General features: G+C 31.5%; 1 protein-coding gene across 2 annotated transcripts in view; it reads right to left on the bottom strand.

Moving 5' to 3' along the window:
* Nucleotides 1-26,959, bottom strand: part of Upf1 (Upf1 RNA helicase) — an 88,197-nt gene that overhangs the window by 39,233 nt on the left and 22,005 nt on the right. For both annotated transcript variants that reach the window (XM_067264163.1, XM_067264161.1), the window contains exons 2-6: nucleotides 24,620-24,759; nucleotides 18,214-18,303; nucleotides 13,504-13,713; nucleotides 9,101-9,239; nucleotides 987-1,060 (exon numbers count right to left, since the gene is read on the bottom strand). In XM_067264163.1, coding sequence (XP_067120264.1) covers nucleotides 987-1,060; nucleotides 9,101-9,239; nucleotides 13,504-13,713; nucleotides 18,214-18,303; nucleotides 24,620-24,759 — 653 coding nt within the window. The remainder of the gene's footprint in view (nucleotides 1-986; nucleotides 1,061-9,100; nucleotides 9,240-13,503; nucleotides 13,714-18,213; nucleotides 18,304-24,619; nucleotides 24,760-26,959) is intronic.

The following is a 26,959-nucleotide window of genomic DNA, read 5'->3' on the forward strand; positions in this document are numbered from 1 at the left end:
GTTACCCTAATTGTTTCGCAAAACGGACCCTGTTAAAAATCGATTTTTATAAAATTTATCGACAACAGATGTCAGCACTTGACAGTATCATCTTGTTTATCGTCTGTTTCACATATTTTTGTCCAGGTGGTGTTTTGTCGATGTAAAAAATTTTAATTATTGATGTTTTTTCCTTAATTTTTCATTTTCTGATAATTTTTTAATTTCATTCTTAGCATATTCGTGCAATAATATTACTATAATAAGTTCATTAATGCTATAATAAGTTTATTCAGCTATAATATGTTAATGCATCATAAATATTCAAGTTATGACCTTCAGTTCCGATATTTTATATATTTTTTTAATTTTTAATTATTTTTTAAATCTAAAATATCAGCAAATGTTACATCTATTGCTACTGGTAATCATATGCTTATTACGAAAATAAATAATCTTGTTTGATATAAAAGGAATAAAGTATATTAGTTCATTATATTAGTTGAAAGCAGAATAAAGTTCAGATTTCAAACAAATGTTTGATATAATGTGCGATTATTTCACAACGAATAAACGTACATGCATAAATGTTATATCAAATTGTACAGAACAATATTGTATGTCGTATTGGCTCAGTGACAATAAGAATGAAGTAACCAGACAATGTTAATTTTGACAAATAGTAACAAATTTTCAAGTCTGAATGTCAGTTATCATATATATATATTTTTTTCTCATAAATTTTTCAAACAAACTTTATCGAAATATGTCGTATTTAAAACTAACTATATTGATAAATATATGTGATTTTTTTCATATGAATAAAATAATAATTTAATTTTTAGTGAATTTTTAAAATAATATTGCCTGATTCACCTATTTTGACCTTGGTCACTTTACAAAATAAGGGGGCGTGGCAAACGGCAGGCTAAGGGTTAACTTAAAAATACACTCATATAATATAATATAATAATTCCTACAATAAAATTAACAAAAATTTATATTACCTCAGGAGAACTTGCTGAGGTTCTTCATCAACTCCTGGTTTTTCTAAATCTTGAAAAGTTGCATCAACATTATCCTATAACATAAAATATAAATTTTAACTAATGATTAAAAAGCAAATATTATTATACTGAAAACAATAAATAAATACTTATTGAAAATGTTAAAAATTTAACTATAAATAATTTTATTATAGAAATATTTCCAACTGTGTATATTTTTAATTTTATATTCTTGGAAGAAAAAAAATTACCATATAAGATAAACTACAGAAACTATTAAATACATGAGTATAAACTAAGTATGGGCAAATAAGTTAGTAAACCAATAAATATTCTGTTAATTCTTAAACTACGAGGTGTGGCTATTAAATAACGAGACTGATGCTGCTACAGAAGAAGTATGCATGTGCCAAATGCCAGTAACTGACAGCTATTTAGCATGAAGCCTTCGCTTTTGAATACCTCTCGCTTCTGTAAACAAATCCATATAGCCGTAGCCTTCATTCGCATTAGAGTTGTTTTTTTTTTGTTTTGCCGGAAAAATGTTAAGTGTAACAATAAAGCAATAAATTGTTGTGAAATTTCACATGAAACTTGGAAAAACTGCTACTGAAACTTGTAATTTATTGAAAGAAGTGTATGGCAATAAATGTTTATCGTGTGCACATGTTTTTGAGTGGTTTAAGTGTTTTCAAGATGGCCGAGAAGACGTTGAAGATGATTCACGCCTGGGTCGCCCTTCCATGTCAAAAACGAATGACAATATCAAAAAAATTAGCAATCTGGTTCAATCTGACCGTCAGTAGGTATTTGTGAAATTGGGACTTCTGGTTCTGGTTGCCATACCATTAGGTCGTGAGTACCATTGGCTCCTGTTCGGGATACCTCATATGCATTCTACCTATTGTTTGTGGGTTGTTTCTGTTCCTTTTCGGTTTATTGTTATCAAGTGGGTCATTTTTATGTATATTACGTTAAAATTGGTTATTAATTTACAAAGTTACGGGTGGTTTAGTGCTAGACCACGTGGTCTCTTTCAGTCGCTCGTGCTGATCTGTTACTTTGCCTAATATTTTGTGTTTTATACCGTTGGTAGCAGACGTTCTGCTATGTACAATGGTATTTTTTTTATTTCTGTTCTTCACATTCGGTATTGTTAAACGTGATATCTTTCGCTATCGTGTTTTTCGTCAGGAACAAAAACAAAACCTTTTGTTCCCTACTCCACTGGACCCTAATACGGTTGCCAGCACACTAGTGTTGTACCATGGGTTTACTCACCGCTTCTGCAGTTTTTTCTCGGCAACAGTTCTGATCCCTTCGGGTCATAGCTCCATTTGGTCCTCGCCTAGGCCCGCGGGCCAAGTTTTGTGAGCCTGCTCGCCTAGGCCACTTTTTCCGGGCTTATTTTATGGACTTTTCTGTGCATTATAACTCTGTCTGTTTGGCGTCTCTTGGTGTTTTTGTTTATTAAGCATGGATCTACAGAGCGACATGGTCTCCCAGGACACCCTAAACTACAGCTTTTCAGAGGACTTACTACAGACCATAAATACTCAACTGGAAATTATCCTTTCCGCAATCCCTCCTAATTGTAATGGGTCGATTAACATAGCTGCTAGGACCACGGCCAGGGAAGCTGCAATCAAGATGCAGTCCTCAGCACATCAGATATTTGGTATTATTCTGGCTCTCAGGGAGAAAGGAAGGCAAACTCTTCTTCCTCCCCCTGCCATTTCTTACTCTGAAGCAGTTAAAAAACCACCCAAGGCACAAAGCAGAACAACAAAACTCATCAGAGAAAATTCTGCTATTTACAAAGGGGTATGGAATCCCAGCTGCCCAGCTCATAGTGTCATTCTCTCAGTGATCACGCAACCAAATCATCCAAAGTCTGTTCCTGACTAACTAATGTCAACTATACAAGACTCAATCTGCCCTAAGGAACTTGGTCTAGAGGTGGAGAGAGTTAGGCCCCTTAGAAGTGGGGACATTTGCATAGACCTGCAAACTGGACAGGATGCTGATAAGTTAAAGAAGGCTATTACAGAGGTCGACTCCTTAGTGAAGGATATCAGGGTTGTGGATAAAGTTCAACAAAAACCAAAGATAATCCTAGTTAACATACCGAAAAGCATGGAAGATCAGGAAATACTTGACTTGCTATACAGCCAGAACAGATTAATAAAAGATAGCTACTGAAAAGTGGAATTTCAGAAGGAAATAAAGCCAATAAGATCCCTACATTCCAAAAAGGGCAGCCAGTTTAAGCACCCAATTATCTCTGTGACACCAAAACTAAGAAACATTATGATGGAGTTGAGAAGAGTATCAATAGACTGGTGTTCTATCATGGCTGATGATTATATCCCGGTCATAAGGTGCTACAAGTGCTGTGGGCTGGGACATATGTCCAGCACCTGCCCAGACTTCCAGAGATGTAGCCACTCCCTTCATGAATTGTGACTGGGTAGGCAAAGAACCGAAATGCACAAATTGTCATGCCATGAACAAGGCCCTTTCCGAAGGAAAACAAGTAATGACCAATCACAATGCTTTCTCATATCAATGTGCCTGTCTTCTTAAATATCGAATTAGACAAATCTCAGCCACAATGTATGAATAATTAGGTATTTCTTTGGGTTCTCTACTATTTCCTGTCCTTCCGGCCCTCCATTATGGACCACAAGGATACCAAACTTACAAACAAGCTGCAGATTCTTCAGATAAATCTGCAATGGTCTAAAGCAGCCAGCACTGAGGCCCTCCATGTCTCGATGGAGGAGGGTATTGATATACTTTGTATACAGGAACCTTACCTGGTGCAGAGCAAAGTGGCCCTTTTTGGTAATCTTCATGTATACACTTCCCCAAACTCCATTATTCCCAAGACTGGGATTGTGATATGCAATAAAAACATCAACACAAGGTTGGTTCAGAACCACTGTAATAAGTACTACACCACTATTGCTGTAGAGCTTCCTGACATTACTCTATATATTATATCTTTCTATTGCTCCCCATTGGAATTGCTGGAGCCTGCCCTGCATCTCCTGGGACAGACCACCAACATGTTGATTGGCAAAAATGTTTTCATCTGTGGGGACTTCAATGCCAAATCACCAATGTGGCACAGCCCTCGTGAAGATCCCAGAGGCAGAGCTGTGTTGGAGCTGATGGCTGTAGCAGGCCTTCACTCAGTCAACACAAGCCTGCTTTCCACTTTCTACTCGAATGCAGGCGAAAGTTGGGTGGACATCTGCCTGGCCAACGGCAGCATCATGAGTCAAGGTCTAAAATGCAGCAGTGTGGACCGTCAAACTGCCAGCAATCATAGACACATCTAGAGTTGTATGGATTTCAAGTACAATGTAAAATCAGTATAGCTCATAGGACAATCTGGGAAAATTTCGAAAATACCCTGAAAAATATTTGGGCTCCTCCCCAAATTATCAACATTACTACACATGCAGAAGTTGACAACATTGTCACAACTCTCCAAGACAAGATCCATTCTGCCTACTGGGCTTCTACTACCATCAGAGTATTTAAAAAGGATACTCCCTGGTGGAATTGTGACCTAAACAGCAAGAGAAAAGATACAAGGACTGCCAGGCAAAAGTGTAGGTGTGAGACTGACTATGCAAGACGAAAAACCCTTCGTCAAGACTATATCAATACTCTCAAGACATACAAAAAGACAATAAACCAGGCTAGGACAGACTCTTGGAGGAAGTTCTGCTCAGAAGCAAGTAAGGAACCTGGTCGGCTGCATATTACATCGCGGCCAAGAAGGCGAGACCTTCAGCCTCCCTCCTACCCTTCAGTCCATCAATAGACCACCAGAATCCATCTCTGACAAGCTCAGGACAATCTACACCAGCCTCTTCCCCACAGATGATCCATACCTGGACACTCCATACCACAAGGAAGCTAGGGAGAACTCCCTCTGGGACAGTAACACCACCGATGACCCTTCTTTCACCATGGAGGAGATTGCCAAAGAATTCAAACGGATCAATCCCAGGAAGGCTCCGGGCCTGGATCATATTACAGGTCTGATGGCTAAGCATGCCTTCAGGGCTATCTATCCCTACCACCTTCTCCACCCTTTTTAACAAATGTCTGGAGTTGGGATACTTCCCCAAGGATTGGAAGAAGGTGCCTATCAAGCTCATCCAAAAATCCCCTCAAGATCATATCACCTCGCCAACAGCTTCAGGCTGATCTTTCTCCTCCCAGTCATTGGGAAAATTTTTGATGCCCTTCAAACCGACCGGGTCACCTACCATTATGAACACAAAGAGCTGATAAATTACCATCAGTATGGATTTAGGAAGAGTAAGAGCACAATCCATGCCCTTGCCAATCTTGTGGCATATATTAAGAAAGCCAAGAAAACTAATCGGCACACTCTTATGGTCTCCCTGGACTTTAAGGGTGCTTTTCATCATGCCTGGTGGCTGGAAATTCGGAATTGCCTTCTCGATTCTGGCTGCCCAAAAAATGTGTATAATCTTCTTAGCAGCTATTTGTCTGAGAGGCAAGCCAGCAGTATCTACAATGGTCAGGTTATGCACAGCCAGGAGATTAACAGAGGGTGCCCCAGGGGTCAAAGGCTGGGCCCTTCCTCTGGAACATACTGCATAACAGCCTATTTGATATGGTTAAGCATGCCCCTACCTCTCTAGACCCACTTATTCAAGCCTACGCTGATGACACTGACATCTTGTTGTCTCATGCCAACCAAATGCTTCTCCAAAGAGAAATGAACAACGTCCTACTGCACATCACTATCCAGGCCAATGAGAACAAGTTAGTGTTAAATGCCAAAAAGTGCACTGGCATTCTTTTTCCCAGGTCTAATCCCCTGGCCAGAAAACTGTCTTTGACCACTGATGGGAACAGGATTAAGATCAATGACTGCATTTATTACCTTGGCATCAACATAGACAACAAACTCAACTCCCTATTATTAATGACATCCTTGGGCTTCTTCAAAAGTTGCAACATTCAAAGGATATTAACTTCTATTGGGTGAAGGGCCACTCCAGTTGTCCAGGAAAAAACACGGGCAGACCAATATTTGCTAAGGTAGCCCCTTAGAGGCTTACTGACGTCTCCTTCTCATCTGTTCCTGTCTCCTGGGTTTCCAGTGCCCTGAAGCTTTATGTTAAAAGCAGATGGCAGAGGGAGTGGGACACTTCTGTCACTGGTAGGTGGACGCACAAGTTCATTCCCAGGGTGGACAGGTCGAATCCAACTCACTTCAACCCTAACTTCTACATGACACAATTCATGACTGGGCACGAGAACTTCCACTACTACCTTGCTAGATTTTTAAAGAAGGGTGACGGAAAATGTAGCAGCTGCCACGGGAGGATGAGACCCGAGCATCTCCTCTATCACTGTAAGGGCATAGAGGAGGAAAGGCTGGAACTCATATCCACCATCCTCAAAAACAAAAACACTTGGCCTTGTAGCCCGAGCCTCCTCATCAGCAATAAACAATACTACAAAGCCTTTGCAAACTTTGTGACAAGGCTCATCTCCAGCAGGACTACTTACCATTGAATGGACTCTACCTTTATGGACTTCATTGACTGTGTCATTCTGTCTATGGAAGGGGGGCCTACAGGCCTTTCTTCCTTTTCCCGTTTAGCTGTGAAACCACACTGTGTGGTTCGGTATCTTCTGTACATATTTTGGCACGCAATCCCTGCACATTCTTTCACCATTTATGTGCTTATCCCGTGCACGGGACCCTTTGTATGCGTATATATTGTCTTTATGTTTAGCAATTAATGCCCAGCAATGGCACACTTGTAATCTTCATCCTTCCTCTTCCTTTTTTCTCAAGCTATGCCTTTCGGTGCGGCCTGGATCTATCATCTATCTATTCCGTGAAATTGCTGAAACTGTAGGAATTGACAAAGAATGCGTACGGCAAATTTTACATATCAATTTCAACATGTCAAAAGGGTGTGCCAAAATGGTGCCTAAAAATCTCACATTTGAACAACAAGAAGTTCGCAAAAATGTTTGTACTGACACTTTGAATGCCATTGAAAATGACCGAAACTTATTGGAAAGGATAACAACATGTGACAAATTGTGGTTTTTTTACTTATGATCCTGAAATGAAATGCCAATCCATGCATTGGAAGAGCCCAACCTCACCAAGAGCCAAAAAAAGCTTGAATGAGCAAATCAAAATTCAAAGCAATGACAACTTTTTTTTGATATTCATGGGATTGTGTACCTTAACTGAATTCCTGAAGGTCAAACCATTAATCAACATTACTACCTTTCACGTTCTTGCTGAACTCCGTGAAAGAATAAAGAAAAAAACGACCCGAATTGCAGAAGGACAAGTCATGGATTCTCCACCAAGACAATGCGCCGGCTCATTCTGCATTGTCTGTCAAGAGGTTTCTAGCCAAGTACAGCCTCCCAGTGTTAGACTATCTGCCTTATTTGCCAGATCTCGCGCTGTGTGACTTCTATCTGTTTCCTAGGGTGAAATCTGCATTAAAAGGAACAAGATTTGAGTCCGTTGAAGCTGTGAAAGAGAAAGTGGCACGCGTCTTGAAGGAGCTGACAGAAGAAGACTTCTAGCACTGTTTCGAACAATGGAAGATTCACATGGGGCATTGTAGGAATAGAGGAGGGGTGTATATTGAAGGTGATAATAAGTAAATATGTATAAAATCAAAATAAAATGTTTACAGCATCAGTCTCGTTATTTAATAGTTACACCTCGTATTTAATTATATCAATATTATGTTGCTTTTTTATTGTTCAACTGGAAGTTGTTCTATACTTTTACATTCAGTTTTAAAATTGCTAGTAAGTTTGGATCTGATGATAAGATATAATAAATCTTGAAAAATATTTTATCAAGTAATAAACTGACTCCTTAAAAATTATCAACATTTTGTCTTACAGATGATAATATTCTATCACTATTAATTCAGAGTTTTCTATTACAATTAAACACAAATATACACAACTTTTAACCAAATATCTTAAAAAATATTTAAATCAAAAAACGTAATGAAATTATTTTCAATTAAAAACAAAATAACTGGTTTACATTGTAAAATTTAAAACTTAACAAATATTATTTGGTAGACTAATATAACCTCAGGCCTTAAAACAGTCAGGAAAATGAAAATAAATGAGAAAAGTAAGTCCAAATTAAAAAAGAAAGAAATACTGTTAAAAGTATTACGGGAGGTTCATTATTACAAAACTAATGAAAGTGTACACAAAAAAATGTGGACATTTGCAACTCGTGTCACAGTTGTGTGCTTGATGCTTGCATAAAAAAAAAAAAAAAACCAATATTTGACAAGAGAACCTATCAGTATAAATAGTAAAAAATCCAAGATGAATGGAGAAAGTGTACAATTATTTTAGTTTCTTTAACAAGAAAGGTAAGTGTAAACAAGAAAAAATAACCCTAAAAAGAAAGAAGCAAGAAAAGCAACTTTGTCTTGTTTTGCCTATATAGTGAATTTATTAAAAATATTTCTGCATAAATTATATATTTACTGCTTTTATAAACTTATATAAAATTTTGAAAAACTAGACAAATAAAAAATAGTTGTATATATATATATATTATTATTATTATTATTATTATGTTGGGTTTAGTGGGTTATACTCGGTTGACACCAGTGGCAGTGTACTATGCCGGACCAAAGCCAAGGCATAGCAACCAAAACAAAACTAAAATTAAATAAGTGTATCAGTGTCTGTATTCAGGAATTTCCTAACAATGTGGCATGTATTCAATCTAGTGGCCTTCTGTAGTGTGATGTATGTATTTCTATTCAATTGTAATGTTCCCAGGCTTTTGTGTAATGTGTGTAGTATCACACCTGTAGAGGAAAGAACAACAGGTACAATAAGCACCCTATCCATTCTCCACAGATGCCTTATTTCCTGGGCAAGTTCTGTGAACTTGCTAATTTTTCCAGTGAATGTATTTTGTATATTGTGAGTGTTTGAAATAGATATGTCTATAATGTATGTGATTTATTATTATTATTATTATTATTATAAGTATAAAATTACTAATAGCTTATAACATACATCTATTTTCTTACCTTCCATAATTCTTCCAATTTATTTATTTGTTGAGCAGTAACTTGACGAGCTCTCAACTGATCTTGTTCTTGTGGGACTTTTACCAACCATGCTAAAAAACTCCTATCATCAATTAATGGTTTCCATTGTTCTGGGTCCCTATAAAAACAGTAATTAACTAAATTTATATTTCTTATTGTACAGGTGGGAGTTGGCAGGCCAAACACACTTTCACCTAAAAGATCTATTGTGTGCACATATATATTACTGATCTTACTGTTGGAATGATTCTAAATAACTTAAATTATCAGTTTCTAACTACTAAATTGCAAAATACTAATTATATTGCCTTTATATTTTTATATATTAGTGAAGAACTAAGAGAATACTATATGTAATTTTTTATGCATTATAGTGTGATTATTATCATATGAGTATGAGTTATCAGAATTAAACCATAGTAAGGAAATATTGAAACCAATAAGTTTCAAACAAGAATTAATTTATTGAGAGAGAGAGAGAGAGATAAGCTATTTGATTTTAATAAGATATACAGTCGACTCCACATAAGTCGACACCGTAGGTTAATTAGTCAATTTTCTGTGGTCCCGGCCGACTTACATAGGCAATAATGTTATTAATGTTAAAAAACTCTGTTTACTTGACATCGTTTAACTCGTCACCACTGAATAAATCAACATACTTTTTCTGTTTCACACTTTTTAGACGTCTGATAAGCCGACTCCCCTCCTGAAAAAATGAGTTCACACCATACAATAAGATGTGTGGTGTGAACTCATTTTTCAGGGGGGGAGTCGACTTATCAGAATTCTAAATTTCTACATTAATGCCTATGTAAGTTGGCTGGGACCACAAAAAATGACTACTTAATTGACCAGTGTCAACTTATGTGCAGTCGACTGTATATGTATATATCTTATTAAAATCAAATTTTTGATTAGAAGGATGTTGCTACAATTCAAATCATTATTATTTTGTTTCAGAATAAAAAAAAACTAAAAACAGAATATTATATTTACTGATAACAAATTCTTCTGAAATTCTTTATATAAATATACTCTATTATTACAAGAAGTATCTACTATTTTACAGTAGATACATGAAAGATTTATTATTTTTAATAAATCCATGTAACTTAAAATTCAATGTAATGACTAAATATTAAATTTATATATTGAAATAATAATAATCTATGTAGTGGAAATGAACAAATCATTTATTTTATTTTACCTCAAATCAGTGTTTATATTCCAAGAGGTATTCTGGAAAGTTTACTCAAAATAGTTGTGTGTGAACGTTTTTTTCCTAATTCAAAAATTTTTGCAAATTAATATATAGCTTATTGTTATGTTCAGCTAGGACCTAACATTATTTATTATGCATTTCAACGTGACAATTATGAAACAAAATAACAATTCTATTTCTATTTCTGTGAATGTCTTCTGTTTAATAACTTTACACAACTTATATATAAATTCTGCATGAAATATAATACTTAGTTATAAAGTTTTCATTATATTATACCAGGGACTGGCAAGCTTTCTTGCAAGAAAAGCCATTTTTTAAAATTTCAATAGGAACAAAATTACCAAGAACCACCAGGTATGTAAATGAAAAATGCATTTTCAATACACTATTGCTATAGTTAATGACATCTATTTTTTAACTAAAAAATGTAAAATGTATTAGTGTAATCATTTTTTAGATCAAAAAAGTGGGGATAAATACTTGAAATAAATATCATTCGGTGAAAATATAATGAACATTTTAAATGAAATAACTGCAAAAGTCATAAGATTATAGCACAACAATACAATTAGCAAAGAACTTCATTACCAAGTGTACTGCTGTTTTGAAACTTTTATCTTTTTGTTATCACTGTTTTTTTTTTAAAATCTAATATTACTTTTTTAATTTTAATATGATTTTAATTCATGTCAAGAACCATAACTCTTGAGCTCATTTTATGGATTGGCAAGCACTTTTTCCCAGGAAAAGTGTGTATAACTGCCATAAGTGAAAATTTCAATACAGGTATACCTCGAGTTACGTCATTCTCGATTATACATTGTTTGTCAAAAAAGTATATGGAAAAATAAAAATCAAGTTTGTCATTTTATTCAACTTTACATCCATCTGCCACAAATCCGTCGTAATATCACTAGAAAAGCGTTAAAAGCACATAAAATCATATTAAAATATGTACATTTACAGTAAATGTTAATATAATCATCATAAATCTTAGAGAACAAAACATGAAAACATCTGTGTTTCTGTGTTTTCATCTTATTTAGTGGTCTTTAAGTGTTCATTATTGGCGTTTTCCACCGTGGTTTCAACATACGTCATAACTACACAAGTAAATTCGACTTACGTCACCTCTCCTGGAACCAATTACCAACATAAGGTGAGGTATACCTGTATTCTAAAATCCATAGGAAAATTTGAGATGACCACATACTTACTTGAATAAAAAAATATTGATTATTATAAATGAATACAGAATATTATATTTACAATTATTACAATTAATACAATTTTTATATTTTTACTGATATATATGCTTGACTATGATTATATCTTCAATTTCTACATTTTCTCTACTATCTAACAGTATAAAATACTTATGGGTTTAAAGAATGAGATTATTATTTATTTTTTGTAGTTTGATCTGTAAATGCAAAAAACTAAACTTATCAAATATTATCTCACTATGAATAATTTTAATATTTACTTATTGACATCAGATTTGTTAAATTTCACAGGATTGTATTATTTTTAAATTTTAGGGTAGTATAGCTTTGTTTATTTCTCTAGTGAAAGTAATAGACTATGCCAGTTTTCCACGAGGAAATACAATAAACTGCTAATTGTTTTATTACTTTGTTTTCAAAAACTCTCTTCTCTGTCAGTAGTGGGTCAAATGACTGACAAATTGTTTTCTTGTACTTGGAATGTTTTCTTTTAGATTTAACAATCAATAATGCCAGTAATAAAGTCTATAATTTTATTTTTAATAATTAAAAAAGTATTGATAAAATTACCAAATAAATAGTTTGGTGACAATACTAAATGGTATTGCTAAATAATAAACATAAATTATAATGTTTGTGAAATTGAAAGTACTAAACTTCTTATGCTCTGATTGAGAGACAGTGGAGCGACACTGAAGGAAAAAATCACATTGTCAAAAGGACTGCAATAACTTATTTGAAATGAATTGGAATTTCTCCCATCATTGAAACCAGGAGAAAAAGATAGAATGTGTAGTACTGTGGTAAAGGTTAAATAGTCTAGATTGTTTTTTTTTTAATGAATTGCAATTGTTGCACATAACAATTGCAAGAATACAGCACTCTCACATTGTGAAAGAATTTACAGCAGATAGTAGTAAGGTACTGTTTTTTGTAAAATTTCTCTTAAAAAGTCATAAACTTGAAAACCACTGTCAGAATCACTTCAGAACATACCAATTGAGGAATACTACAAATATAGCCTGCAGTCCAATTATTATTTATTTTTGAGAAATTCAATAAAAAAATGCCATGTACAGTACCTGCTGGATACATACATAACAAGGTGAGAGTTAAAATGGGTTTAAATATACTAGGTTGAGGTGAATGTACTGGTAACTATCATTATTTCACTAAAGAAGGGCTAGACATGAATCCTAAATTCAATTTCAAGCAACACTCCAAATTTTCTTGACGCTTCTGGTTTAGCTGGCAATCAATCTAAAGGAATGTTCAGATATTCATTGCTTTGTCACAGTTCTCCATCACCAAAGAAGTGTATGGTGATGGAGTACTAGTCTCTTCTATGGTGAAGAGGTGTACTAGTGTATGGTGAAGAGACTAGTAATCTTCCTAAACCCTGACCAAGGATATGTCTTCTAGCAAGACATGGTCATTGCCCATTTATAATGCTCATGACACAGTTGCCAAGTTGAACCATTAAGAAATCTGATACATCTCTTGTAAAGACAATGTTCAAAATATTCTGCAACTGAGACTGATTGAGATATATAAACTAAAACAAAAAATTAAAAAAAAATGGTTGGGAAGCTAGATCTACAAAGGAGTTGGAGGACAAGATCAAGACCAAACTTCACCCCTTCAAAGCTGTCCACTTCTGGAGTTAATGGAATGGGTTAAGACTAAAGTTTGACTTGTAGCCAATTGCAGTCCTGATCATCTCATCTGAATGTTAAGCAACCTATCTATATCCAAAAAACCTTATTTTAGAATAAATAATGACTTTTAAACAACTTTGAGATTTGTGCAATTTTTAGGATACACATCCTTAACTTAAAAATTTTAAGTAAAATGCTTTTATTTATATCAATAACTACATCATTTATGTAATTTTAAATATAACATTATTTTTTAAAACTGACACTTACCAATTCATATCTTTTAAACTACTCTGTGCTGCACATGGTTGACGACAAAGAAGGACAACAACAGAATCAGCTTTAGCTGGAATAAATCCCAATACAAAGACATTACGACATCCACAACTATAACATTCAAGTACAGTTTCACCCAACGGACCATCTTTATGCAAAGTAACTTCCTTATGCTTAGCTCTTACTAAGTGGTTCAAGATATGGCTAAAAAATACAAATTAGACTAAATCAATAAAATATAATAATTTAATTATCTATATTTGTAATACAACAATCCAAAAACAAATATTTAAAATGCATTCTTTAAAAAATTAAAATTCAATATAAAATTTCTTCATAATTCTAATCTTGTTGTAAAAGTACAGTTATTGCCATTCTGCATTCTATTAGCACCTTACCTTTAATTCAAGAAAGTAATTAATTATTTTTTAACTGAAAAGTTCTTCTTTACTTATATGACCAATAATAATATAACGTTTAAATTTTTAGCTATTAATCATATATGAAAATGACAACCGACAATTGCTATAATCATCTAATACATTATACAGGGCATCCTATCTACAGGGTTCCTACTCAAATTTTCGTTTTCATTTCCATGACTTTCCCTGACCAACTTTGTACAAATTCCCTGACCCTCATGTCCCTTAGGCCGTGACTCCACTAGCCGTAAAAGGGCCGTAAAAGCTTTTAATCACGTGACCATGATATTTTACGCCTGAGCAGGTCGTAAAACCAACGTAAAAGCGAGTTGAGCAGTGTTCAACTTTCGAAGTGAATACGACCGTAAACTGGTACCATCCACCAATCAGAAGTCAGTTAAATTTAGGTCATCGTGACACGGTGCGAAAATGGCGGAAAACGAGTTTTTGTGTACGTTCTGTCGCGGCTACTCTAGAAGATCTGGAAAGATTTATCGAAAACATCCGAAAGTATTCATGTATCTACGACAAGAGGTATCCTGATTATAATAATGGATGCCTAAAATTCGCGATATGAACGGCCAAAGGAAAATCCTTCAATTTAGAGAAGTATATAATAAAAAAGCTAAGCTTATAAATGCTGTATATTATCTTAATAATATAATAAAAAAAGTCAATATATGAAAGTAAAGATATTACTTTTACTATATTTGTAATTATAGTATAGAGAAAACTTGTAGAATATAATTATTGTCTTTATATCAATATATCACGGATACACCGTAATAGTACTGTCGCCGTAAAAAGCTTCGCTAGCCGGACCTCCACCGCAATCCGAGCGCAAACAGGTCACGTGATTAAAAGCTTTTACGGCGAGGGGTTTTACGGCTGTTTTACGGCTAGTGGAGTCGCGGCCTTAGAGTATGGCACATTGACGAAATAAAACAGCATTTGACTTCCTACGTTTTGCTTCTCCAATATTTAAATTAGTTATTTTTTCTAATTAACAGTCATATATTTTTTATAATTGCTGAATTATTAAAATTTTATTATTTATCTATTATTAAATGCATTATTAAAATTCTGTTATTAATCCACAAGGCTTTGAAAAAAATTACTTTTTATTATTCATTAACAAATTCTATATAATCCATATAGAGAAGTATATATTTATTAAATTTATCTCTTAATAAATTTCCTGAACTTTAAAAAAATATTAATAAACTGGAAAAAAATCAGAAATTGTTTTGTTATGCAATCAAAATTATTAAAATAAAAAAATAATAAATACAGTCAAACCTGTTTTTATGCGCTCTTTTTATGTGCGATTTTTATTTGTGCGGTTTTTTTGGTGCAATTTTTTATTTGTGCGGTATAGTAGGAGACTAGTCTCGTGCGATTCGTCATGTCTCACGTTGACTTATTATAGCTAAATAAACTTATTATAGCATAAATGCACTTATTATAGTAATATTATTGCATGAATATGCGAAAAATGAAATAATTTACTTTTTAAGTCAACAAAACACCACCTGGACAAAAATATGTAAAACAGACGATAGACCAGACGATGCAGTCAAGTGCTGGCATCTGTTGTCAATAAATTCTATTTCGTACGGTTTTGAGTTATTTTCTATGTGAGACTTTTTTTATGTGGTCCCTGTTGACCGCATAAAAAAATATTTTTTTAATTGTGTTGCGAAAACTATTTTTTACAGCCATTCGTGAAGTTTCGTGCAATTTTTTTAATGCGGTCCCTATCCCCCGCATAAAAACAGGTTTGACTATAATACCATTTAAATTATTTATCATTTTGTGTATTTTGTAAATTTTTGGGAAAATTTTGTGTAAGCTTGTAAACTTCTACACTTAGCTATTCGTGGCAGCACTCAATTATTGGTGGCACTCAGGTTTTCTTTTAGATTCTTTGGGGGACTACGGCCTTGCAGCATAAAAACTGCACACCAACATCAAACATAGAGGGTACTGTAGCCATATGTATGCCGTTCAGAGGGATCCTATCTTTCTCTACTGTCTATCTCTTTTCCCTCCTTCTTCCCCCCTTTCCCTTACCCTCTTTTCTGCTGGCTAAACACTTTGTGTATGGCCGATGTCTTTCTTGTATGTATGTATTAAGCTTGGGAGGAGAAATCTTGAGTCCTGAAAATATTCTGCACTCTTTTTCATAAGTTGTATTGCACCACATTACTTCTTGCTGCCTTCAGATAGCTATACTTAGTTGAACATATTGTCAGAAAAAAATCAACAAGGCAGCCAAGGAAGCAAATTCCCTGACTTTTTGACAATTTTTAACAAATTTCCTGACATTCCATGACTTTTCTGAACACTAATGAAAATCATTGATTTTCCATGACTTTCCAAGTACATACAAACCCTGTATCTGAAACTGGCCCAATTACCATTTGAATAAATTATTGTAATTTTCATATTGGAAAAAATGGAACAAATGAGAAAGTGAAATTAGACAAAGAATCTTTCTGAAAACTTGCATAATTAACTTGAAACTTTTATTATAGCTAACATTTTCATTTAAATCATATTCAATTTCATTTCAAGCTAATTAATTTATATAAATAATTTATTGCATACAATAAATTTTATTTTGATGTTTGAATTAACCTTAAATTTTATTATTTTTTAAAAAATAGTTAAGTATCAGTTTAGAAATAATTTATTGACAGCCTGTATATTAAAGAATACAGCTTAATCTAAATAAATTAAAGTTGATTTCAATTCAGAAATGGGAGATGAAGCTGTAAATTAGTTCATGGTCATTCTATATGAAGATCTTACTTCATTTATTTATTTAAATCAATTTAATTTTTAGATCCATCTTACCAATCAGGATATTATCATATTTCTTTTTTTTGTTAAAGTAATATGTTTGTCATGTACAGATACAGTTCTTTAATTTGAATAAAGCAGTAATTATTATTCTTCAGGGTAAGTTTCATGTAATAACTTTAAGTTACAAAAGATAAATGCATGGAATGCTTGTACGTATAGTGAATATTTCCTATACATTTAATTTTAAATTATAATAGCTATTTACAGCTTTAAAAAATATATCAGTAGTAATTATTTAACTAATTATCATATTTAGTGTATTTATATCAATAAAAATTAACAAAATTTATCATACAATCATATTGTATACATCAAATTACTTATTAAAATTTATCACATTTATGACAATTCCAAATGATAGGAGATTATTGATATGTAATGTATTTTACAATCTGCATTAAATAAAACATACAAGGGCTATTTTTTAAATAAGATCCGTTTGTGAATGAAAGTGAGAATAATGCGCAATCACGGCAGTATGCATACGCTTCTGCTCCGAGCAAGCTTGGCGCGCGTTTTGACGCCATTTGCAGCCATATCGTCTGTCTGTATGCTGAGCTGTAGAAGTTTAAAATGTTTAAGAAAATTGAGTCTCCCGCAGACTGTGAGATATGATCTGTTATTCGATTCTTGAATGCAAGAAACTTGGCAGCAGCAGAAATTCACCGTCAGATTTGTGAAGTTTACGGTGATAATGCTATGAGTGACAGTAAAGTTCGAAAATGAATAAGAATGTTCAAGGATGGGTGAGTTAATGTGCATGATGAGCCACGCCCTGGCCGACCTTCTCTGATTTCTGAAGATTTGATTAGTGATATGGATAACAAAATTCGAGAGGACCGACAATTCACGATTTCAACGTTATCAATTGAATTTCCATAGATTTCAAGATCAGTTTTGTATACCATTGTTTCAGAGAAACTGAATTATCGAAAATTGTTTTCTCGGTGCGTTCCAAGACTGCTTTCTGACGATCACAAAACAAAAAGATTAAACAGTGCTTTATCGTTTTGACTCGATCATCTACACAGTCCAGACCTTGCATCCAGTGATTTTCACTTGTTTTGATACTTAAAGGAGTTCCTTGGTGGTCAACATTTCAACAACGAAGAAGAAGTGAAAACTGCAGTCGTGGATTAGGCTTCTTGACAGGCGGCAGATTTCTTTGAAGTCGGAATTCAAAAAATTGTTGAGCGATATGACAAATGTTTAAACAAAATGGAAATGATGTAGAAAAGTAGATAAAAGTATGTAGAATATAGAAAAAATATATTTTAACGATATTTACAGTATTTTTCTTCTTATTAAAAAACAGACCTTATTTAAAAAATAGCCTTCATATAATATACTAGTAATATTATTGTCTTATTTAGTTTTAAACAAATTTTAACTGAAAAATAAAAATAAAAGTTACCTCCCAGAGGTATTTCCTCGTCCATTACAAAACCATCTTTTGCACACATTACACTGTACAACACAACATGGATCATGAATACCACAGTACCTAAAATAAAAATAATTAAAATTATTTTATCTAAAAAAACATGCTATAATATTTTTATATGTTTTTAAATCTGATAAGGTAAATTTATAAAAAAAACAATATAAAAAATTCCTCCTTCATAATAAATTCTACTTAGATAAGATTTTATAGTGAATAATTATTTAGAATTTTTCCAGATATTAAAAATATTTTCCAAAATTATTATCATATAAAAAATTTGATAATTATTCATTAACATGTATTTTGTTTTAATGATAGTTTATTGTATTTTTGATTCACACAAATATGTTTTTAATCATAAATAGTAGTCTGGAATCAGTAAATATTAAAAGTCCTTGAATATAATAGATTCATGGTCTTTGCAATTTCATAGAACAGACATCTTAATTTTTTTAAAATTCTAACAGATTTAATTTCACAATTTATTTTGAACATTTGATAGTGTAGAATTTTACCTTTTTTCAAAAATTTATTATTAAGAACTACAAATCTAGTCCAATACTGAACATAATGAATGTGGATATACCAGAACCAATCCAAAAAACACTTGAGCTTGGATTGGGCTACAACAGACCAGAAATAATAAAAACAAAAGATTTTGCAATTCTCACAGAACATTTATTATGGAAATTTTCAGAGGAAGAAAGAGAAGAAATAAGAACAAGTATGCAAAAATTATAAAAAAGCAAAAACTAAACAAAAAAATGTTAAATAAGGTAAGAAGAAATAAGAGACATTTAAATAATGTAAAAATATGTTTAATTAATAATAATCTAGAGATATTGCAAGGTGATAAAACAAAAATAATAATTATGAAAAATGAATAAAAAATGGAAGTTATTAAAGAATTGATAAAAGAAGGAAGTTATAAACAACTTGATAAGGATCCAATTAAAAAGCTAACAAAATCTCTGAAAAAAGAACTTGAAAACACAACAATTGATAACTGAAGAAGACATCAAATATATAAAATGAGAAGATAACAGAACACTGAAATTCAATATAAGAGTAAAAACACAAAAATCCAGTTAAGTATAGACTGCTTATAGATGTTAAAACTATGTATATTATAATCTAGAAAAATACTTAAAGAATAAATTAAACTTATTAGAAATATCCAAATATAAAAAATGTAGATGATTTATTAAAAAGATTACAAAATAATAATATGGAGTTAGTATCATTGGACGTTAAAAATATGTACTGTACCCTAGTATTACAATAGAAGATACTGAAAGATCTTTAATAAGAATAAATGCACAAGACTGGTTAATTAAATTACGTTTAATTATAATCAAAAATAATTATTTCCAGTATGATAAAAAATTCTACACTCAAATGGATGGAATACCTATGGGAACTTGCACAGGTCCAAAACTGGCAGAAATATCTATGATACAGATTGATAAACAAATTAGTAATATTGAGGGAATAGAATTCTACAACAGGTATGTAGATGACTATTATAATTTATGACCAAAAAAAAACAAGTGAAAATATAATTTTAAAAAAGGCTAACCAGATAAAAGAAAATATTAAAGAAAAGCAAATTCGAAATAGAAATAGAAAAGCAGAATAGCATTAATTACTTAGATCTAACAATTGAAAGAAGAGAAGATAGATTAATTTATAAAAAATATGTAAAACTGATACAGATTTCAAAAAATAATTAATTTCAAATCTATTATTCCTATTAGCATGAAATTTAATATATTTAAAATGTATATGGATAAAATAAAATATAGAACAACTGAGATAAAAACTAAGAAACAGGAAGAAGAAGAAACAATAAAAATGTACATACTAAATAATTACCCAAAATTCTTACTGGAAAAATTGATACAAAAATTAGAAAAAGATAAACGACCAAAAAAAATTAATAGATAAAGAGAAAAAAAATTTGTAAAAGTAATGTATGTACCAAGATTATTTGAAAAAAATCAAAAAAGCAATAGATAGTAAAATAAATTTAATACCCGAAAAAATACGTTCAACTAAAAAACATCTTTGTTATAGAAAAAATTAAAAATATGAAATAACAGAAGAAAAAGGTGTGGTGTATTCATTTAATTGTAGTTGTAGCCAGAAGAAAACATATATTGGAGAAACAAAAAGAAAACTAAAAATAAGATTAAAAGAACATATTTGTGCAATCAAAGGGAATTATGCAAATTCCTCGGTAACAGAACATTGTAATTTAAAAGAATGCGAAGTAGATTTAAACACAATAAAAATAAAGAAAAATAATTTTAAAAGACAATTATACGAACACATCTATATAGTTAAACAAAAAGATAGAATAAATAACAACACAGGAAGAGAAATAGACCAATCATGGAATAGCATCATCTATAAAGGAAGAGAGGGGAAGTATAAAAGGAGAAATCAAGTGAGGTTAAAGCAATGTTCAAGGGAAAGCAAAAGCTTGATGATGTAAGTTTATTAAAATATGTTTAAACCAATCTTCATTAATTTAGTTATATATATTGTTTTAAAGCAGGAATATGTTTGGATTGATATTGTTGAATTTTGCATTAAATATTGTTGGTTTCAAGGATGTACTTAAAAAACCCAAGAATTGTAAGTTTTAAATTGATTTGTTGTTGGAAATTTTATGTTATTTTAAACAATTTCATAAAAATTTTAAACTGAAATAGAAAAGGATGAACAACCAAAAAAATTAATAGATAAGGAAAAAAAAACTTGTAAAAGTAATGTAGGTACCAAAATATTTTGAAATTTTTTAGAGAATGTCAATGGTAAACCTGCTGATAGGGGACCAACAGATCCGAAACACAAAGATATCATGTATCTGTTCAGTTGATAAATATAGACTGTTTTTCTGACTTTGTTTACTTAATTTGCAGAACAGTTATCCAGCATAAGTTGTAATAATAGATATGTACTAGTTGACAATTTAAGTTTAAATTAATCATATTTGTTAAATTTGTGGCAAAAAATTCATGAAAACAAGAGCACAGTGAGCAGGTGCATTATTGTGGTGCAAAATCTAGTTTCTTACCACAAATCAGGTCATTTTCTACAAATTGCTTCACACAAATGATGCAAAACAAACAACATTCTTTGTAGACAATTTGGCCAATCAGGAAAGAATTGTGATGCACAACACCAAGACAATTGAAGAAAACAGTCAACAAGACTTTGATTTTTGACCGACTTTGACGGTCTTTTGCTTTACTTTTTGGGCACCATTCACTGGATTGTTGTGTTATTTTGGTGTCCAAAGCATAAATCCATGTTTAATCACCCATAATGATGCATTTTAAGAATGACTTGTCTTGATAAAGCATTTCCTTGGCCACTTGAACATGTTGTTTTTGAAAAAATTCAACATATTCTGTTGCAGAGATATGTCAAACCTTGAACAACTTCACAATATACTGTATATACTTCTATTATCTGTAGCTATTAAGTTTGTATTAGTTAAACTCATTTTGAGCATCTCTTGTAAATTTAATTTTTCTTTGTTGTAGGTATCTGTATTCATATAACTGTGGCTGAGGAGTGTATAATGAAGACTGAAATGCATCCCACAAATAAAAGTCTTATTTCCTTGATGTGATCTTGATTACTGGGCTCCATTGCAGTTTGATAAGCCTTGTATATCTCTACCAATTACTTATTTTTAAGACAGTTATTTAATTTAACAGTCTAGTGTTATTTTTTAGTACTACCAAATAATTTGATATAGTTTAGTTTTTGAATGCTAGTGAGATGTACAGAAGCCATTTTAGTTGTGGCTTGTGTGTGAAGCTAAAGACCTTAATTTTTTGTTAAGGAGCAAAGCAGAGAAAATCCATTTACATCTAATTGGTATTAAGTGTTTTTAATAATGTTTTACTTTTATTTCCATAATTCAAGTAGTAAAAGATTATTAAAAAATACTGCCTAAAGCTACAAATAACTATTTAAGGCAAAAACATGTAGTGTCAATTACTAATTTCAATATCTGTTATATCATAACAGATATTGAAATACTGATAAACTGTTAATTACTGGTTCCCTTATTATTAAGACATTTCCTTCTGATTTTATTCTAGATTTTCTTTTATCAAACTGGTGATTGTCTCTTATGCAGTCTAAACCAGGTTTGAAAAAACCAAAAATTCAAATATTCTGAGTCTGCAATGAATAAAACTCTTATTGCAATAAAAAATAGGATATCACACAGCCAACAGGACTTTTAATGTTCCTTATTCCACTCTGGTGTATAAATCCTCTGGGAAAAATACAATTGAAAGAGAAATGGAGCTAATCATTTGGAGTTGGGTACAGACCTCCAACTCCAAATGATGTTTCAAATTCAGATTCAAAGATGACACTGCATGACAGCAGTAGTGATATCAGTTTTCATGATCTTGTAGAAGAAATGAAAGCTAAAAATCAGTCTTTCTCAGAAAAAACCAGTGTTCATATTGGCATATAGATGTTAACAGAGCTTTCAACTGTGAAGAATGCTAAAGAAAACATTATGTTGGATTCATAATTAGTATATAAAATGAACCTGATGTAATCAAATTCTGAAAAAATAAATGTAATCAAATTCTTTTTTCTCATTTTTCTTACCAATAGAAAAGCATCCCTGAAAAGAGGGATTTATCTGAGCAGAAAATCTTTGAAAATATGAGTCAAACAGAGAGAGACAAGAAAGAGTGAAGTCTGAGCCTCTGCAGAGATGAAGAAATTGTACCTGAGCTACTAGACAAAAGAGTCATATCTGTCCTTGCTGTTTCCCATGAACCAATCCAAAGAGTTAAGTTCAAGTGACAAACAAAGAAGAGCTCTGTCCTCACTGATTAGATCAAGTCCTCTCACCATCTGCCAAATCATCTCTTAAAAGACTAGTTCAAATTACTGGAAGAAAATGAACAAAATCTGCTTTCATTTCAAGACTAACAATCTAAGTCCACTGAATTTGCAGCCAGAATCTTTTTTTTTTTTTTTTTTTTTTTTTGAATTGTTCCAAAGAACTCAAATATTTAACACTCATCCAGCTAAAATTCTCATACTTTCTCAGTGAAAAATATGTGATCTTGAATATTTTGCAGAGAATCAGACACAAAACTTAGAAAAATTTAATCTGATCTTCTCAGAAGAGAAATCTAAAAGTTTATCTCCAGTCTCTTCTTTCTTCTAATGATTTTAATGATTATACACTTGCTTATGATAAAAAAGGTTAAAATCCATATATACATATAGTGAGTTGCCAGATCTCATAAAAACTGATCTGTGTCACAGTCATCCTGACATTACATAATATTCAGCTACAGTATATTGAGGGACCCCACATTTATTTTCTTATTAAACTGATTCATCTTAATTACATCACCATCAATATTAAATATCATAGGATCATATTTTGAATTTATACAAAAAGCATTTATATTCTTTGAAAAATACAGTATACAAAGTAGAACAAGTTGTAAAATATTATATTTTTCTTAGTTAGATGAATTTATTCTCCAGATATCATTATAAAAAATTATTAAATATCAGGGAAAAAGCTAAATATTAAATTTGCAAGTAAAAATTAATTAGCTTATTATTTCAAACATTAATAGTAATATCTCATGAACCTCCTCAAAAATAAGACAAAAAAAAAAAAAATTATAACTATAAAAAGAAAATTCTCAGAAATTCAAATATCATACAGAGTAAACTGCAATAATCATTATAGATGACAATATCACAATTTTAATGTAAAGTCAATAAAAGTTGTTCATATATCTAAAATCAATAGTTCATGTATGGCCTCATAAGCAGAAGAAAAAAGAATCTAACAATATGACTTGTACAACTTTCCCTGCAAAAAATATTCATGCTTACAAAATACTAAGATACATCAGCACAAAGTTAAAATTGTGTGTGGTGCTATCTGTTTAAAAAAAAAAAAAATTGTAAATGCCAATTAGTAGTAAAATTTTAATTAGGTCCAATCCTATTTGAGATATGACATATGATCTCATTAATATCTCTTAAAAGACTAGTTCAAATTACTGGAAGAAAATGAACTCAAACTTTAACCACTTAAATTTAATAGCACCAATGCCCCTTGCATACAAGTTATCATGCCAAATTTCACTTCTTAATCTTTACCCCTTCTTGAGATATTAAACAAAATAGATGCCAACACAGACACACAAACTTTTTGCTGTTTAGTTTGACTTTTTTGGGTTTAAGGAGTTTCAAAGTCAAGAATTACAAAAAAACCTGGAAAGTCAAATTTGACATAATCCCAATACTTTCCCATGTTATACATTAAGCATATTATTGAGTTAAACATAAAATGACTTACTTGCATGCATGTTCAGGCAGATCTTTAGTGCAATATTGATCTTCTTCATCTTCTTCAAATGTTAATTCACCTAATCCTTGGGTGGCAGCAGTGACATCTCTATCCAAACCATTCTGTAATGGGATTTCTATTCCATTTAACTAAAAAATAAAAACAGACAATTTTAATTCTAATATAAAAACCAAATTTAAATTAATTATAGTTATATGATAAAACTATATATGCTAATTATTAATGTAAAAATATGAAGTTTGAGAGCCTATGGTCAAATGGGAAGCACCTTTGCATGATTAGAGAACATAACTTTCCTCACAACTTAGAATCCTAGAACAGTTGTATATTTATTATTTCAACAGAAATAATGAAGTTATAAATGAACAGAAAGCATGTAAACTCTCTAAAACATGGACATGTGGACTTGTTCTATATGGACATAAGGCTCATTAAACATGCCAACATACAATAGAATAATTAGCAGGTCTCCTATTTTATAGTTTTTATTTTATTTTTAAGCTACAGCACCTTGAATTTTTACCTTTAATTTTATATTTTAAATTTGTAAAAAGTTCTTTATATGGAACACCACATTTACTTTGCACTCTTTTTGAAAGAGCAGAGTTGAAGCTAGCTGAAATAAAAATCATAAATGTTTCTCTTAGAAGGTCTATCCTTGGATTCCTTAATTAGCTGTTTTTTCTTTTACTATTATTTTATTTTAATTTTGTGCTGAAAATAAACTGAACATAAAAAAGAAAAAAATTACTAAAAGTAAAGTTTTAATAGAAAAACATTTGTCATAATTACAATTAATGTTACAAGATTAATTATAATGAATAATTTTGTTACTCTCCTCAAATATCAATCATAAATTTTAATTCTCTCTTAACATGTTTAATTCTAATTGAAACAATTTTCTGAAAAATAATTACAGAAATATTCAGAATAACATCTGTAGCTAATGCTAATAAACAAATTAACCCATAAACTGACTTCATTTTGGAATTTAAAACATGATATTTTTATTTAGAAACAATATATAGGGCCTATTTCTTTCCGGACTATACATACAAACGAGTCCAAATCCTTCTGTCCTTTCACACACTTTGTAGAGGCAATAACAAATCTACGGCAAAACAGACCTTTTATTTGAGGCTACATGTCTGCCGTCAAATGTAAATAAGGAAAGAAATATATATTGTTTCTAAATGTAAATTTGTCTTGGAAATTTTATGTAATTATTAATTTTATAATTGTGCTAGCCACAGCTAGAGGACTTTTTAATTTATTTACATTTGACAATAGACACGTAGCCTCAAATAAAAGGTCTGTTTTGCCGTAGATTTGTTATTGCCTCTAAAAAGCGTGTGAAAGGACGGAAGGATTTGGACTCGTTTGTATGTATAGTCCAAAAAGAAATATATATTGTTTCTAAATGTGAATTCGTTCTGGCAAATTTTTTAATGATATTTTTTATGTAATGATAAGTCTTTATACCATGCCATTTCTGTATTAAAACACAAGGAATAGTAACTGCAGTAAGTAAATAAAGTAAATAAAATTCAGTAAATTCAAAAAGTAAATAAAATAATTTACTGCCAATCTTTATTAAATAAAAATAAATAAATAATTTTTTATTTATTTATAAATTATTTATTATGACATTAAAAATTGCAGCCCAGCATTGTGACAATCATATTTTTAATTTATTTAATTTAAAATATATGCTCTCCACCTCAAATTATTACTGTAGTGTCTTGTCCCTGTACATCATACTTTTTCATTAGCAATGGAGTTGTGCCTGTCATCTATCTAACTCCTTTCAGGGGAAAATTTTTTGAATTCAAATAATATGACTTCAGTTTGGATCAGAAGTTCAAATACAGTTAATTGGGGCCTCCTGTCCTTAAGCTTTCCATATCTCGTCTTGAATTTCATTTATCTAACATAGGGTTTCTAAAATGGGATCTCTGGATTCTGGCTGACTTTTAACCCAGGAAATTCTTCTCATCTCAGGAAATCTGCAAATTTCTTAAAAGTTTACTTTTTTCTTTTTTTGTGTTAAGGCTGAGGAAATTTTGCAAACAGAAAGTATAATTAACTCATAAACTGTCAGAATACATTTGTATTTATTAATTTTAAGCCTGCTTATTAATTTTTTTAAATTTTTGCTTGTTATGACATCTTACAGATACCTAAACTAAACTAAATAAAGATGGAAATAAAGCCAAGTGTTTAATTAAAACTCAACTTTGGGTTCATAGTCCAATAATCAATACGTATTTGTGGCAGGATTCTGAAAATTCTTTACTTGTCAGAACATGTAATATCTTGAATAATTGT

The sequence above is a fragment of the Centruroides vittatus genome, unplaced genomic scaffold (assembly GCF_030686945.1).
Source record: "Centruroides vittatus isolate TY-2023 unplaced genomic scaffold, ASM3068694v2 contig_1824, whole genome shotgun sequence".
NCBI classification, from domain to species: Eukaryota; Metazoa; Arthropoda; class Arachnida; order Scorpiones; family Buthidae; genus Centruroides; species Centruroides vittatus.